The sequence below is a fragment of the Varanus komodoensis genome, unplaced genomic scaffold, assembly GCF_004798865.1.
Source record: "Varanus komodoensis strain SLA01 unplaced genomic scaffold, ASM479886v1 scaffold38, whole genome shotgun sequence".
Taxonomy (NCBI): domain Eukaryota; kingdom Metazoa; phylum Chordata; class Lepidosauria; order Squamata; family Varanidae; genus Varanus; species Varanus komodoensis.
Window position 1 is genome coordinate 165,971 of NW_025335909.1, and position 16,443 is coordinate 182,413.

The window sequence follows — 16,443 nt, forward strand, 5'->3', positions numbered from 1 at the left end:
CTTCCCACTATTGTGGGGGGGACGCCCACCCCCTTTTCAATAAAAGCACGCCAGTGAGTGCCAGTACTGTATGCTGGTTAATAGTGTTGGACTGGGGACCCTGGAGATCCGGTTCTAGAGCCCACCCAGCTACGGAGCTCACTGGGTGACTTTGGACCAGCTACTGCCACTCTGCCTCCCCTACCTTGCAGGGCTGTTGTTGGGAGGGCAAACTGGAGCTCTGTAAGCCGGCTGCGTTCCCCACAAGAGCAAAGCAGGCAGGGCAGAAACGCAGCGCAATAATAGCAACAACTCCTCGCAGACCTCGACTCCCCCCCCGAGGCACAACCCTGCATAGGCAGACTATTCCACAGCTCCCCAAAAACCACCACCGAGGGCGCCTGCTCTCTCCAGCCGGGACACAAAAGCCGCCCCCCCCCTTGGAGGTCACGCTCGCCCCCTTTCAGAGCAGCGCAACCCTCCGGCAGCGCATTCGGGAGAGGAGAGAGGCAGGCGAGCCCCCCCCCCAACCCTGGCCCCACCCCCCCCGGAGAGAGCCCCCCCACCAGAGAGGAGGACGCGCGCCGCGCGGGGCCCCCCGCCGCCCCCCACGCGGCCCCCGCGGCTGCCCCGGCGCCCCCTCGCACCGCCATGCCCCGCTGCAAAGGCGGCCCCGCGGCGGGGCCCCCCGCGCCCCCGTACCTGGCCGCAGCGGCTCGGTGATGCTGAGCACGAGGAGGAAGAGGAGGAGGAAGGTGCCGCTGTCCGCCTTGGGCACCATTTATCCTCCGTGCATCCTCCGCAGCGCAGCAGCATAAAGCCCCGCGGAGGGGCGGCGGCGGCGGCGCCGGGGGGCGGCGGCTCTCGTCTCTCCGCGGGCTGCGCTGCTCCGTCCGGGGCCGCGGGGAAGCGCGCGGGGTCGGCGCCGCAAGCCACCCGCTTCGGCCAAGGGGCACGTCCGCCCGCCTGCCCGCCCGGCTGTCGCTGCACGCACAAGATGGCGGCCGCGCGCCCCTCCCCCGCCTGGCTGCTCGCGAGCGCCGCCCCGCCCCGCGCCGCCGAGCCTGCGGCCAATGGGGCGGCGGGGGAGGAGCTCCGCGGCGGCGAATTTGCATGGGCGCATCGCTAATGAGGGGCGGAGCGCGGCGCGTCCTGGGCTGGCGGAACCCACACCTGATTATTATTACTATTATCGCTAATGCTATTATTAGCGGCGGCAGCTGCTTGTAAGCTACCTCAGCGAAAAGGAAGCAGGATAGGACTGTCATAAATATTCTTGCTAATTAAATGGTTGCTATATTATTAAGGTGTTATAATTCTACTATGCACACACGCATATATCCTACCTTGTTCCTGCAAGGTGCCCAAAGGAGCTCGCATCATTCTCCTCCATCTTTTCTCACAACAACCCTGTGAGGTAGGCGAGGCTGAGAGTCAGCAACTGGCCCAAAGTGAGAAATCCTCAGTTCCATCTTCAGGCATGCTGGAGTGCAACAAAGAGAACAGAAAGCATTGGTTGTTATGTGAAAATACGGCCAAAATATGGCGGGAAATCACGCCTATGGTTTAAATGGTTGTTATTGCATTTATATCCCACTTTTTCCCTCTTGCAAGGAAACCAAAGCAGCTGTCCTGGTCTTTCTCGTCTCCATTTAATCCCAACAACAGCCTTGTGAGGTAGCTTAACCTAATAATTAGGAACTGGCCCAAGGTCACTCATGGCTGGGTGCAGACTAGAACCTTGATCACCTGGGTCCCCAGTGCAACCAGTTCTTTTAACCACACCATACTGGTGCTCACTGGCTTGCTTTTACTGGGCTCTCCCATCCCAGGCCAGTGCTAAAATTTCCACAGAACAAAAGAAGCTGAAAGGAAAATGCATGTATGTGAACAGTTTGTGTGCGGCTTTCTCCAGATTATACATAAACCAAAACCCATCTAGGCATAATATTTTAGCTAATGTAGTGCTTGTTTCCAGCAAATCTCCACCGGCATACGCGCACACAGCTCTCCAGAGGTTCCGTGCAGTCCTGGGCATTCGAAAGGGGCTGGAGCTCCGAGCCGAAGTCCAGGGCTCCCACAGCCCACAGGCAAGGGGGCAGGGAACTGTCAATCCAGAGAAAATGGGGGTTGATTCTAGCGGGGGGCTGCTGGGAATCCCACAGGCCTGGAGGGCTCCAGACTGGGGGAAGGGGAACCGACACCCTGGGCCAAGAGGCTTCTCTGAGACAACTCTGCAGCTCAAAGGAGTCCCTGCCTCCACTCGCCTTAACATGTGTGGGCTGGTTGTGGGTTGTAGCCATGGAGATGGTAGAACTTCTTTGATACAGCAGAGGATGCAAGAATTAGACGCTCAAATTAGACAATGCATCCAACACGCCAAAGACATGTAAGCAGGATCAGGCATGCCAGTACATGCAGGATGCAGGTTTGAGGGTGCTTGGAACATCTTCGGAGGCACCCCTCTGTGAATGCTCGCTGGGGATTTGGCTGTCCAAGACGCCCCTTCCCCTGCCAACGAGCTTTGAAGACTGAGCTGCCTGTGCCAGGATTACTCCAAGCGGTGCTGGGTAGCTGAGTCTAGCCATCATTTCAATTTCCCACCATGCCATGGGCATCATGCTAGGCTGGGGGCATTGTGGGAAACAGCAAGAGTAGTTGCATTTCATCTCCTAGTACTCCTCAGAGAGCTGGACCAAAAAACTGTGTGGGGGGGGGGGGAATCAACAAGGGGGCCTGCCAGGGCATGGTGCGGGCTGTAAGCATACCCTTGCACTAAAACATCAGAGCAGAAATGGCTCAGGCTTTCAATCCATGCACCTTATTATCAGCCAGGGATTTTAACAGCCCAGATTGCGACTGGGCACCTGCCTTCTTTGGGAGCACAGCAACTGCCTACCCAGAAGCAACAGGCAACCTCCAAGGGCTCCGTCCAAGAGAGCCACAGAAAGCAGGAACAAAGGGGAGAGCTTTCCCAGAGCAGAGCAGCTGAAGACGTCACCCACATATGAAATGAAACCATTTTGCCTGGAAATAAATAACCCATACATTCAAAACCAAGAAGGTCCCTTTGGTATGTCTACCAAGCTTCAGGTGTCCAGATTCTATGGTTTTGCTGCTGATGGACAGAAAGACAGAACAACATGCTCCCTATTTTCTATGGGAAATAATACTTCTGCCCCACAGTACTTCTAGGAACCTGAGTTGAAGGCAGTTCCATGCAGACACTGATAAGACACAGACCTGCTTGGCTGCCATAGGGTTGATGCACCCAGTGCCTCAGGACCACACTGTGTTAAATCCCTACTTGCTTACACCTGCTCTTTGCCTCTGAGGTGTGGCCCACACCTGTGCTAACCCACGAAGGAGCAGGCAACCTCCAGGCACAGAATAAAAGCAGACGGTGGCATGTTTTCCTGCTCCATTGCCTAAAAAACATTCTGCAGAGAGAAAGCTAGCAAAACGGGAGAACATGAGGCGAAGACATTTCTCCCAGACATGCTGCCCTTCTACAGGCAAGGAGGGTTCCAAACATCTAACGGCCAGTGATCCTGTTCTCTGCACCATTCTTGGGGACCTTTCAAACATTACAGGAATGAGTGCAAGGCCAGATGTGCATTTCTCAGGGATTTCAGCAATAGGTTTAGTCGGATCTGCACTAGTAGGATCTTGGATTGGCTCTTCTGTTTATTTACTAATGTGCAACCTTGACAGCAGAACGTAAGAGCCATGCTGGATGCAGTCCAGGGTCCATTTAGCCTTGCAGTCTGTTGACATGATGGCCAACCAGGTGCCCACAGGATCCCAGAAGCCGTGCAACTGTTTCAAGAGTCTATGGTTTTACGCTTGCCACGATGCCTCCAGACTTTGGCAGGGAGGGTCTCCTGAATCCTGTGGATTTTCAGTTTTTCAGCCCCTCAGTGTCACTTTCTGGGGCTGCAAAAACAATGCCAGCTTCAGTTTTTTTGAAGGACCTTGGGCAAAACAACCCTTAAGCATTGCTGGCATTCCAGGGGCTCTTGTCATTGGGCCCCCGCTGAGGCGTGGGGGGCCAACCTTGCCTACCCTTGATGCACAGAGTCATGCAACCCCTTGGCTCTGCACCTAGGCGCAGCATCTCCCACCGGCCACCAAAATGGCATGCAGATGTTCAAAACAGCCGCTTCCCCACCCCCACGGCCAGCCAACGATATCTCAAAACTCCAAGCTCCCACACGCATCAAGCTGCGTGCTTTATCTCGTGCGCCTTCCGAAACAAGTGCCTCTCTGAGCCCCACAGGTGTTACCAACCCGTGGCCACTGCCGCCTCCTAAGCACGGGCCAACAGCTGCTTATTGGCTGTTGCGTCTCAGAGCTTGGCTTCCCCTGTGGCTATGAAACCGTCCCCACAGAGTAGGAGAGAACAGCAACACTGGGCGCACTGATAACGAAGCAAAGCAAGGAACAAAGGAAAGCACCAGGCTTGCAGGTGGTGTTCTGTTTTTGTTTTCAACAGGCTTTTTCTGATTCTGAGTTTCAGGCTTTGAAAACATACAGATGCTAACAAACAGACCGAGCTTTGCCCAGGTTGAATATTTTGGACAGTTAAGCCCTCAAGACAAAGTTACACAGCTCAGAGTGGGAACTGTTGCCCACACCAAGGGCAGCCATGGGCCAAGGGCGCTCCTAGGCAAACCCCTCACCCTGGTGGGCCCAGAGTCTGCTGCAGAAGGGGTCTGTCCCTGGAGGAAGGGATGCCCACTGCAGCGGGGTCCAAACAGAATGGACTTCCAAGCGATGGGGTCGTTAGGAAAACCTGCCCCCTAGTGACCGAAGACCTTACTGCCCTCTTCCAGCCCAGGCCACGGATACACTTAAATTAAAATGAATCACTATGTGCAGAAAAAACAAAACAAAATTCACACCAAGTGCAGCCTGCCAGGGTCTCCTTCATATGCATGCCACATCTCTTGCTTTTCCAGTCTTGATGTTGCAGTACGGATGGACACACAGAAAGACAGACATCCTCTTTCTTATTCTAAGTGAATTAGGAAGGAGCATTTGTTCCTCCATCCCATTGTTATCTGCTCCAGCCTTCCCCAACATGGTGCTCCATGGATGTTTTAGATTACAGTTCCGGAAAACCTTGGCTATTAGCCAAGGAGGCCAGGCTTCTGGGAGCTGTCATCTGGAGAGGCTGGAAAAGGGTTGTAGGAATTCTGCAGGATCACAAGCAAAGCTCTGTCCCATGAAGGGCTACCTGCTTCCTTTTAAACAGAAGACACTGGGAACCGAATATGCATGGATGGAACATTTTGCACACAAAGTCTGTTCTCAGCCATGGCACAATGACCTCCACTGCATCGAACCTGCTCTGTCTGTCCATCCAATTCAGTATTAAGGATATACAGATTTTCCAAAATATCTTTGGCCTCATTTTCATGGATTCCTGGCTGTCACTTTCTTCCACTGACTACTTATTGATGGAATCAATGGTATTTTCAATTAGAATGTCATTCTTCTTGCACTGATTCCGATTATTATTATTATTATCATTATTATTATAACATTTCTATGCCGCCCCTTGCCGAAGCCTCGAGGCGGCTTACAACACAATAAGATACATTGAAATACAATAGAACATAATAAATTACCAATAAATACAAAAATACAAAAAGTGCCAACGCACAAGGGCACAGATGTGGTATCATTATTACAGCACATCAAGCCCCACATTCCGTCCTCCTGTAAGGTATTCAAGGCAGCTTGCATGGTTCGCCTCCTCTTCAGTTATCCCTGCAACAACAACCCTGTGAGGTAGGTTAGGCTGAGAGTCAGTGACTAACCCAAGGTCATCCAGTGAGCTCCATGGCTGTAGGGGCACTAGAACCCAGATCCCCCGGGTTTTCCATCCAGTAATCCAACCACTACACCGCCCTGGTTGTCCATGTGCATTTGTGAATACTAATGTGAATTATAGCACAAACTCCAAGGGGCGGCATAGAAATGTTCTAATAAAAAAATAAAATAACATTTAAAAACTGGACTCGGGAAAAGTCAGACTGCTGCAGAATCCACAGGGCAGATTCACAGAACTCCAAACGTCTGAATCCACTGAGGATTTCTCCAACACCCCTACCCAGCCTGCCTCAACACACTGTCTTGCTGGACTGCCATTTCCTTAGCCACTTACAGGATTGGGCCTATTTCTCCAGCAAAAGAGTCTTCTAGGGAACGTAGAGGCATAGATGCATAGCATGAGTTTAGGAGAAAAGACTTTCTCGCTTTTGAAATCAGCTTCTTTCCAACAATCACACGGCCTGAACGGCTAGTATTCGAACTACGTTTGATTTTTTGTTGCGGTTGCTGCATTCGTACTGTAAAGCAAGTCTGAATGGCTCGCACAAAGTTAATAAAGCTCTAGTTCGAAGGCTGTTGTGCCAGCCTGCCTGGACAGTTGGCATGAATTCCAGCTTCTGCCATCCTAGCCACCTGCCAGTGGCCAGCAAATGTGGAAACAGCAGCCCAAAACAAAGGCCGAATAGCCATGCCTGGAGCAGATATGTTAGGCGTGGCTGGAAGAGGGTATTGGGAGTTGAAGTCCAACATGACTAGAGGCTGAAGGAAGGACCGTTGTGGAATGCCTTCGCTTGGGTTTTCCAGCTGCCACCCCCCGGGTCTTAGTTTTTGGCACCCGGCTTCATTCTTTTCCCAGCTTGCCTAATTCAGGTGTGTTATACTTTTCTCTGCTGCTTCCCCGCATTTTGCCCTGTCATGATTTTTTTTGTAAGGAGTGGGGGGTTTATTTGAATCTCAAGGCATTTGCCACTGCTGGTTCTTATACTCCTCTTGCAAATGTTTTGAAATGTTTAGCTGCCTTGAAATCGTGAGCAGTGGCTTCCGCTCTAACATTTCCGAGACATGCTTGTAACACTTCTGCTCTTGTGCCAAAGATCAATGTTCAGGCATTGCTGACGGCTCAACCCCGTGTCTTGCACAGGGTGTACATTTCCTCCGTAATAGCTTGCCCTTTGCCAGTTTAAGAGCCAAGCTTATGCTTGCTTTGCTCATTAGGTGAAAGTGATACCTGAGAGTGGGTATCCCATAATACCTTTTGTGCAGGTGCATTTGCATGCATGGTCGAGATAAGATGCATCCAGTCCGCAATCAGAGAGCTGAGACCCTAAAGAAGGACCCCAAACGCCATTAATGCTTCACAATAACTGATATTCCAAAAGGGCAAAGACAGGATGAAAATAGACAGCGAGTTCATTCCAGGTTTCGTCACAGATGTGCGAGTGCTGCTTTACATATGCTCTGAAGTGTGTGTGTTTACAAGAGTGTGTCTGTAAAGACAGCATTATTTGTTAAAAGGGATATATAGGCAGGAGGGAACAGAGCATCCGATTGCAGGAAAAACCCGCGTGCAGCAAGATTCATTAAGCTAGGAAGAGAGGAAACCTGTGTGGGCAAAAAGCTGGGTAAGCCGGGGAATCGGATGCAACCAAGAGCAACAGTTGCGTTACTATAAACTGTAAAGCTGGATTACTGTAACGCGCTCTAGGTGGAGCTGCCCTTGAAAATGCTCCGGATACTTCAATTGGTACAAAACAGAGTGCCAGGTTGGTGACGGGGGACGGCCGTTATTCTCGTATCAGCTACACTGGCTCCCACAGTTGAAGGCCAGGCCCAATTCAAGATGCTGGTATTAACCTATAAAACCCTAAACGGCGTGAGACCAGGATACCTGAAGGAATGTCTCCTTCCCTATATGCCCTCGTGGCCCTTAAGATTGCCTCACTCCAGGAACCCTCCCTGGAGGAGGTACAGAGGGTCTCTACACGGAGGAGGGCCTTCTCCTGACTATGGGATGCGCTCCCCAGAGAGGCTCATCTGGCGCCAACTTGATACTCTTTTTGGCACCAGGTAAAGACCTTTTTATTTAGCCATCCTTTTAATAATTAAGGGGTTTAGATGTTTTAAGATCTTTTTCCACAGTTGGCATCTTCTATTCTTTTTCTTCCTTGCTTTTCTTTTTCTTAGTTTATGAAGTGTTTTGTGTTGATTTAATATCTACCATTTTAATTATTGTCTTATTGTAATATTATATTTTAAATCATTGTAAGCCACCCTGAGCCGCTCGTTGGAAAGGATGGGACATAAATGTTTTAGATAAAAATAAAAATTAAAAAAACCAGGGACCCTGAAGTTGAACAGGAACCCATAGACAGGAGGAATATGGGGCTGTTGGCCTCCCACAGCTTCAGATGAAAGATGGGGAGCTGCAGCCTTGGGGAGCCAGCTCCTAACCCTGCCTTTCCTTAGCCATACCTAAATTAGCATCCTCAGTAAGACCTTAGTTAGTAACCACAAATTTAAACCTACCTATTTTGGTGTGTCCACTTTAAGCATGCCAAACCCAGATCCAACCCAATGATTTCTCAGTGACAGATATCCAAACAAGAAAGGTTGATAAAGACAGTCAGAATGATTTGTGCTCCGGCAAATCAATACATATAAATAAGATCCATAAATATATCGTTGACGCATTATCCTCATAAGGAGCACTATGGCTGAATCGTCACATCAGCGTGTGCAGAGCAGAGATGTTGCTAGGCATTTTTAAAAGATTTGGGGCCCAAGACACAATCTACCTACAGTTTGAATATGCTAATTTATAGTTCCATGCAAAATGAGAAAGGAACAAATAGGCCTTATTTAAATTTCACTTAGCGCAAGGCCAAATCATTTCTCACTCAAGCAACTTAAAAGCCATTCCTTAATTTGCACCATGGCAAAAATCACTCCCACTCCATCAGAATTAATGTGCATTCTCCCGTTTCCATTCCCACATCATTCTTCCCTTGTGCTTTTCCGTGCTTCTCTCAATTTCCCTCCTGCAGGAAAATTGCCCCCGACCCATGCAATGAGGCGCAAAAGAAAATCTTAGACTGGCACCCTTGGAGACTCAGACTGCTTGGGGATATGCCTTTTGGGGCCGGAGAAAGAGGTCTCTGCCAGGATCCCCAATCCAGAGCCCAGGGTCAAAGAACGCACGGAGATTGCCTGGTTAATCAACAGCATGCATTTCTATGTTCCCATCCCTTCTAGTTTGCCACGCTCCTGTGTGTATCTTATCATTTCTGCATCCTTCTCTGTGATGGATGATTACGACTTATAAGGAACAGGAGAGAGGCTGACCTAAGATTCACCGCCTCTTAATAATACACCCCTCGTTTGGCAGTTAGATGGTCGGGGTCAAGTTGGTTACTTCCTCAGCCAGCTGGCCAAGCAAAGCTTCTGCAGCCTCGATAAAAAAGCAACAGCCGTGAGGAAACAAAATATAAATCACCCCCTTTCTAAATACACACATAAACAATTTGCTGGTCTCTCCTGAGAGTAATCAAGTATGTCCTTCACCAAGAATTGGTCTCCTGACAGGGATGATTTCAAAGCCACACGAAAACTTCCTGAATCCCTTCATCTGGATGAATCATTATGCGACATATTCTGCAACTGGGGCGTGCAAGGTCCTTGCTCCTGCAGCTGTTCTATTCATCATCATCATCGCCATCAAGCCTGTTTTGCTTTCTTCCGTGCTGTGATGAAAAAAATATTTTTGTGGGAACAAACTTTGCAAAACATAATACAAGTCAATGTTGATTAAGTGGATAGACTGAATGAGGCCTAAATAAAGAGCCAGCAGGATGGGATGGCTGAAGAATGGCTTGCTAAAAAAAAATAAAGGGCAAAGGGGCAAAAAGTGCAGGGGTCTAGTAAGGGCATGTTGTGAGCAGAGGCAGCTGGAGCCGGGGGTCAGACTAGATGGCCCTTCTGCCATCTAGGTCCCTTCTGACTCACTCTGTTTCTATGTTTTGTGCTTAGTCACGCAGAGAGATCAACAAAAATAAATTTTCAGTAAATTATAAGACATTGAGTAACTGAATGTCAAGCTTGCTTTCCTGTTTTATAAGAATGTCTCCTTTTTATGCTTGCAAACTAACTTTGTATGTCTCCCAAATTTGCTCTATATTCTCAGCCTGTGTAAGATGTAGAAAGAGAGACATTTTCCTGCTGGCAAACACGCAAGGGGTCTTTCCCACAGCACCGCGGCATGAAGGACTGGCAGTCTGAATCTCAACCACGTGTTTGGGTTTCTATTTTCTGGAACTGTTTTTGCCCACACTTTGGAATGGTTTGGGTCCTGAATGGGCAACCAAGCTCCATGAGCTTTCCCAAAACCCTGCTCTGGACAGCTAAAAATGAGCAGAACAGCTCAGTTAATACAGGTCAGCCTTCCCCAACCTGGTGGCCTTCAGAAGCAGTGGACCCCAACTCCCAGAACTCCCATCCGGCAAGGGCCATTGAGTGGGGCTTCTGGGTGCTACAGCTGAAACAGGTCTGGAAGGCACAAGGTCGGGGAAGTCTGAAGATCAACTCAGCTGCCTGCGTGCTTAGACTCTTGGACTTGCGTATGGTCATAATGGATGCTGGACCAGGACTTTGAAACGTCCCGTCAAACCATCACTCAGGTGCAGTGGAAGATTTTTCCCTGTCATCAGGATGGAAATAAGGGCCAACAAGCTCTCTAGCTTCTGCACATGCAATAAGAGAGGAGCCACCTTACCTTTGACTCAGCAAGATGCCTTGGGCCCAACCCTGCTCTTCCTTCAGATCCCTGAATCACATATCCAAGCCCCTTACAGTGCTGCCTTATGACATCACCAATGACATCAGCAATAACAACAACAACAATAATAATCCCGCTAGTGAGACACCAGCAGCCAGACTAAACACCTCTGAAAGGACCATCACAGCCGACAAAGGAATGAGCCACTGAATAACATTCCAATGGGACATTGGCATGCCCATCCTTGGCGTTATGGATGACGCTGCTGTTCTTAAGAAAAAAGGTTATATTTTGGGAGGTATTCTTGGGGAGAGCTCCTTTGCTAAAGTGAAATCGGCCTACTCGGAACGCCTAAAATTCAACGTGGCTGTAAAAATCACAGACAGGAGGAAAGTTCCGACGGAGTTCTTAGAAAAATTTCTGCCCCGGGAGCTGGAGATTTTGTCCACTGTGAACCACTGCTCAATCATCAAGATCTACGAAATCTTCGAGACCTCTGGGAAAGTGTACATCGTGATGGAGCTCGCGGTGCAGGGAGACCTGCTGGAATTTATCAAGAGCAACCGCGGGCTTCCGGAGGAAGTGGCTCGCAGGATGTTTCGCCAGCTGTGCTGTGCTGTGAAATACTGCCATGACTTAGACGTGGTGCATCGGGACCTCAAATGTGACAACGTCCTGCTGGACAAGGACATGAACGTCAAATTGTCCGATTTTGGGTTTTCCAAGCGGTGCTTCCGGGATGGGAACGGCAAAATCATTCCCAGCCAGACCTTCTGTGGTTCTGCAGCTTATGCTGCTCCAGAGGTCATCCAGGGGATACCTTACCACCCCAAAGTTTATGATATGTGGAGCTTGGGTGTTATCCTGTACGTCATGGTCTCCGGGTACATGCCGTACGATGACTCCAACGTCAAGCGGATGCTCCGGCTGCAGAAGGAACACCGAGTGCTCTTCCCAGAGTATTTGAGCATCGAGTGCAAAGATCTAATTTTCCGCATGCTTCAGCCTGATGTTTCTCATCGGTTACGGATTGAAGACGTGCTGAACCATGTTTGGGTGCAGGGAAAGCGCCTGAAGTCACACAGACTGTGAGAATAACTGGGTGGTAAAGAGCACACATGAAATGTACCAGGAGTACCTATTGCTTTGCAGAGTGCAGTAAAAGTGAATTTCTTTTCCTTGAGCTACACGGCACAGCTCTCCTGATGAGATCTGTATTTATTTACTGTTGGATATATTTATTTATGATGCTTCTGTGTTGCCTTTTTGCCAAAGCACTCGAGGTCATTGCCATGTTTTAAACGGTGTGTATTCTAAGCAAGTCATTATGAAAGCGGGTGGAGGGTGACATCTGCCATTGGACTCCAAGTCCCACCAGCCCCAGAGAGTTACAGTCCGACACCACCCGAAGAGCCTATTCAGTGTAAAAAGAAAACGAAATGGTGAGAAAGAGAAAACCCAGCAGATGCAAGTAGCAACCCTTTCACTGATTGGGGGCAAACAACACAAGGACATGCCCAGAGCATGCATAATTTTGCCTATTTCTGCCATGCCTCCCCCTCCTGGCCCGTTCTGCCCCTTGCAAAGCCACAATCCTGCAATCACGCCTCGGAGGATCTGTGCTGCCCAGGTCTCCCAGTCATCTGGGTTGCCCATTCCTGCCACGCTTCCCCCTCTAAAGTATCTCTTTTGAGATGCGGCAACGCAAGTTGTTCCTGCAGTGCGAAGGGCTGCTTTCCTTCCCGTTCCTTTTCTTCATGAGGCCCACTTGGATTTTCCTCTTCCACCAGAGAGACCCTCCACCCACCTGCCCAGCGCCTGCGATCAGAAGCAGCCCCTCCAAGCCTCTTCGAATTCCACGCCTCGCCTGCCCAGTTCATCTCTTGCGCAGCCCCAAGGGGAGTTCGAGAGATGCACTTGCAGAGTCATGACGAAATGTTGCCATGACTCAAACTGGTTGAAGGCTGCAGGGGAGTTCACTTGGAGGGTAAGTTGGCACGGGAGGCGTGTGGGTGGAGGCTCAGGAAGCACAGTGGCGCCAGAAGGCAAGGGGGCAGCTGCAGAGTCCTCCGAGGATCCAGAGGCACGGGCTCGCCCACGCAGGGCAGAAGGGGGAGCCCTGTAGGAGCTCGCGGAGTCGTGCCTCTCACGCATGCTGAGCGCTGCACAGCTGCAAGACTAGACGTCTGGCACAGGTGGGAAAACACCCCTCGGGCAAGACCGGTGCTGGTGAATCCATGCCTTGAGGGCCCTTTGAATAAGACCTGTCCAGTGAGAGCGCCAGTGTGGACTGGGACTCCAGAGATCGGGGTTGCAGTTCTTATGCAAACACAGAACTGTGCCTAGCAAAGCACTGGATGATTGGAGCCGGACCCTGTCTCCCAGCCTGGCCTACCTCACAGGGTTGTTGCAAAGATAAAGTACAGAGGAAGGGAATGATGTAAGTCACATTGGGTTCCTTCCAAGAAAGAAGAGTGGATGTACACGGAATAGAGGATAATAAACTGAGCCTCTTCCATCAGCGAGTTTTTCTCCTCACCACCATTGCCACCAGCTGGGCAGCTCCTAAACCTCTTTTCTTTTTCCTCATGGCTACCATTTACCTGCTGGGCAGGTAGATAGCCTGTAAGCAAGGAACAAAGGATGGGATGGAAGGAAAAGTTGGCTAGCTTTTCAGCCAGACTGATGGGAAGGTTTTCCTTTGCATCTCTTCCTCTTATGTGCAACCTGCTGGAACGGATATAAGGAAGAATAATCTGAGCCACAGTCTCCCCAAGTCTAAGGTCCATGCTCTAACCACTATACAATACTGCTCCACCACCAGTTCTCCTTAAGATTTTGTTACAGTTGGGGATTGTTTTGCCAGTCTAGGGATTTTTGTATCAGAAAAACACAGAGCTGGGCCAAGCAGAACTCTAAATTTGGCCCAAGGTTCTCCTGAAAGACCTTCCTGAAGCTTAATGGAGAAGAAAGATCCGCTTTGGTGGGAAAGATTTAGCACCATCCACTGGAGAGGAATATAACCTTCCTCTTCATCTGTGGATTTCTCAAAGGCAGCATCTCCCAAGGGCTCTTGGCAACTTTTGGAGCTTGAAAGAGTTGCTTCCATTAATAAGAATCGCCACAAAAACTCCTTGTTTATCAAAGCTTTGATGTTCCACCCAGACGCGACACGATACGAGCCCCCAGAGACACAGAGCAGGCTATCTGCATGCTGCACACATTCAGCTGGGCGTCTTCTCCTTCACTCAAGGGTACCTTAAGACCGGGAAGAAATGGAACAGGGAACGCATCGTCATTTGTGCTCTCGTGCATCTTACTGTACCGCAATGCCTTCTAAAATTATAGTGTGCTGCCAGATTGATGCACCTGTAATGAAAGCAGAAAGCCTCTTGGTCCTGCTCTCCCGCTAAGGTGACAAGAGAAACTGTTCTGGATCAGACCGAGCGAGACCAGCGTGCGGTTCCCACCCCCTCACCCCCATCCCGTCTTTCTAGAAACACCTTCCAGCAAAGATCATGGCCAGTCTAAGGTACACCTCTACATACTTCAGGCTGACTCTTCAGCTTCACCTTCCCCTGCTTGTGTACAAGGAGTGCTGCAGCGGTCAGCAGAGGGAAGGGACAGCCTGGTCCTCCCAAGCCTAGGTCAGCCTGGATTTCATGCCAGCCATGCAGAATCAGACCCGGATACACCTCATCGGGCATCCCGTTCACACAGTGGCCAACCAGCCATCCCCAGGAAGGACCTGGGTACAATGAGGACCCTCCCTGTTGTGTTTCCCAGCAATTGGCTTGTGTAAACATACCGTTTCTAATGCAGAATGAAGCATATCACCATGAGGACTAGTAGCCCTTGATGGCCTGATTTTCCATTTCATTGGCTCCGCCCCCTTTTTAAAGCCCTCCAAATTGGTGGCCTGGGACACTGGAGGCTACAGTACTGGGGACTGGAAGACGTGGAGAAAAGATGAAATGCTTTCCTCTTATTGATACCAACCTGTTTTCTTCGTAGGGGAGAATCACACGACCCTCTCCAAAGCTCCCGAAGGCAAGGCACTACCCCATTTTCAGATGACACATAGGAACGCTACATCTCTGCCCCCGCCGTCTATCAGCGTTGGTTTTCACCTACGCCCACCTAGCGCATGTTTACTCACACCCACAACGGTTCCGCTCTGTGACATCACAAAGGAATGCAGGGAGTTCCGTGGCATCCAGCCTCGGAGAAGCCGGGCCATTTCAGAGGAACACCCTGGAAGGCGCACAAATGGGGCGGCAGGAGCGAGGACGCACGATGCTCAGCCAACGTGAACTCAGCACTTAGAGGCTGCCGGAGGTACCATGGACGATGCTGAGGTCCTGAAGAAGAGAGGCTACATTATGGGAATCAATCTCGGAGAAGGGTCCTACGCCAAGGTCAAATCAGCCTACTCGGACCGACTGAAATGCAACGTGGCCGTCAAGATTATCGATAAGAGGAAAGCGCCCCGTGACTTCCTGGAGAGGTTCCTTCCCAGAGAGATTGAGATGCTGGCACGAGTGAAGCACCACGCCATCATCAAAACCTACGAAATCTTTGAGACCTCTGACGGGAAAGTCTACATTGTGACTGAACTCGGTGTCCAAGGAGACCTCCTGGAATTCATCAAGAGGAGAGGGGCCATCCCTGAGGAAGTGGCTTGTAAGATGTTCCACCAACTAGCCAGTGCCATCAAGTACTGCCACGAGCTGGACATTGTCCACCGAGATCTGAAATGTGAGAACCTGCTCCTTGACAAAGAGTTCAACATCAAGTTGACCGACTTTGGCTTTTCCAAGCGGTTGACTCGTGACGAAGACGGCAGGGTGGTCCTCAGTAAGACGTTCTGCGGCTCTGCTGCCTATGCAGCTCCTGAAGTCCTGCAAGGCATCCCCTACCAGCCCAAGGTTTACGACATATGGAGTCTGGGCGTGGTCCTGTTCATCATGGTCTGTGGCTCCATGCCCTATGATGATTCGAACATCAAAAAAATGCTCAAGCTGCAGAAAGAGCACCGGGTGCATTTCCCCCGATCGAAAGTGCTCACAGTCGAATGCAAAGATCTCATTTATCAGATGCTCCAGCCTGACGTCTCCCGGAGGCTGTGCATTGACGAAGTTCTCATGCACACTTGGATGCAGAATCCCAAATCCGTTTCGGACACCATGCTGATGAAGCCAGGTGAATGCTCCCACCACCGCCCCGCCAATCAGATAAGGATGGTGTATGGGAAAGAATCCGGTCCAGAGCCCTCTCACAATGAGCAAGTTCTTCAAGAAGAAAGACATGCCGACATGGACAAGCTCTCTGACCAGATGCAAAGGACTGCTCTCTGAAAGAGACCATAATCCTACAACAGAAGAATCGTGACTTTATGTAGCACCAGTTCCAATAACTTCTTTAAAGTCAAATGTTCTCAAAGCCTTTGGAGAGGTTGAAGTCAAGCAGGGTGAGCAGGGAGGGACGGCTTGCCCATCATCATGTCCTTTCAGATTTCTGTCTCGGAAGCCACAAGAGCTGATAACATCCCCCTGCAATTCCCAGTATTGGTCGGATGCACACAATTGGAAGGAGAGAAAATGGATTTCTTGTGCCTGCCTTGCTCGTCTTCTCCAGATGAAAGATAATTGTAGGTTGATCCTGCCATGATCAGAGGCTTGGCCTGCTCCACCTTTTGGGTTGGCATTGTGCTATACCACGAGATCTACTCTGCAACATCTAACACACGAGAGGCCTCTCTGTTATACTGTCATTCCACTTTCGGTGACAAAGACACACTGCAAAAAGGTAGCACCCTTTTGAGTTGACTGCCTCTTTGCGATGCCAGCTTCTGC

General features: G+C 50.2%; 3 protein-coding genes across 6 annotated transcripts in view; 2 read left to right on the forward strand and 1 right to left on the reverse strand.

Annotated features, from left to right (window-relative positions):
- Positions 1 to 826, reverse strand: part of DGCR2 (DiGeorge syndrome critical region gene 2) — a 49,005-nt gene extending 48,179 nt beyond the window's left edge. For 3 of the 4 annotated variants that reach the window (XM_044440661.1, XM_044440660.1, XM_044440658.1), the window contains exon 1: positions 682 to 825. In XM_044440661.1, coding sequence (XP_044296596.1) covers positions 682 to 760 — 79 coding nt within the window. In that variant the 5' untranslated portion in view covers positions 761 to 825. Of the gene's footprint in view, positions 1 to 681 lie in introns of all 4 variants that reach the window. The other variant, XM_044440659.1, reaches the window with a different exon arrangement.
- Positions 827 to 10,840: 10,014 nt separating this feature from the next.
- LOC123028720 (testis-specific serine/threonine-protein kinase 1-like) lies at positions 10,841 to 11,680 on the forward strand. Its single transcript, XM_044440933.1, has one exon. It carries the CDS (start codon positions 10,841 to 10,843, stop codon positions 11,678 to 11,680), a length of 840 nt encoding a protein of 279 aa, XP_044296868.1.
- A 3,251-nt stretch (positions 11,681 to 14,931) lies between these two features.
- On the forward strand, positions 14,932 to 15,945 carry LOC123028665 (testis-specific serine/threonine-protein kinase 1-like). Its single transcript, XM_044440768.1, has one exon. It carries the CDS (start codon positions 14,932 to 14,934, stop codon positions 15,943 to 15,945), a length of 1,014 nt encoding a protein of 337 aa, XP_044296703.1.
- Positions 15,946 to 16,443: the final 498 nt, after the last annotated feature.

Coding starts and splice junctions, on each gene's coding strand:
- LOC123028720 (XM_044440933.1), top strand. CDS start 10,841: ATGGATGACGCTGCTGTTCTTAAGAAAAAAGGTTATATTTTGGGAGGT.
- LOC123028665 (XM_044440768.1), top strand. CDS start 14,932: ATGGACGATGCTGAGGTCCTGAAGAAGAGAGGCTACATTATGGGAATC.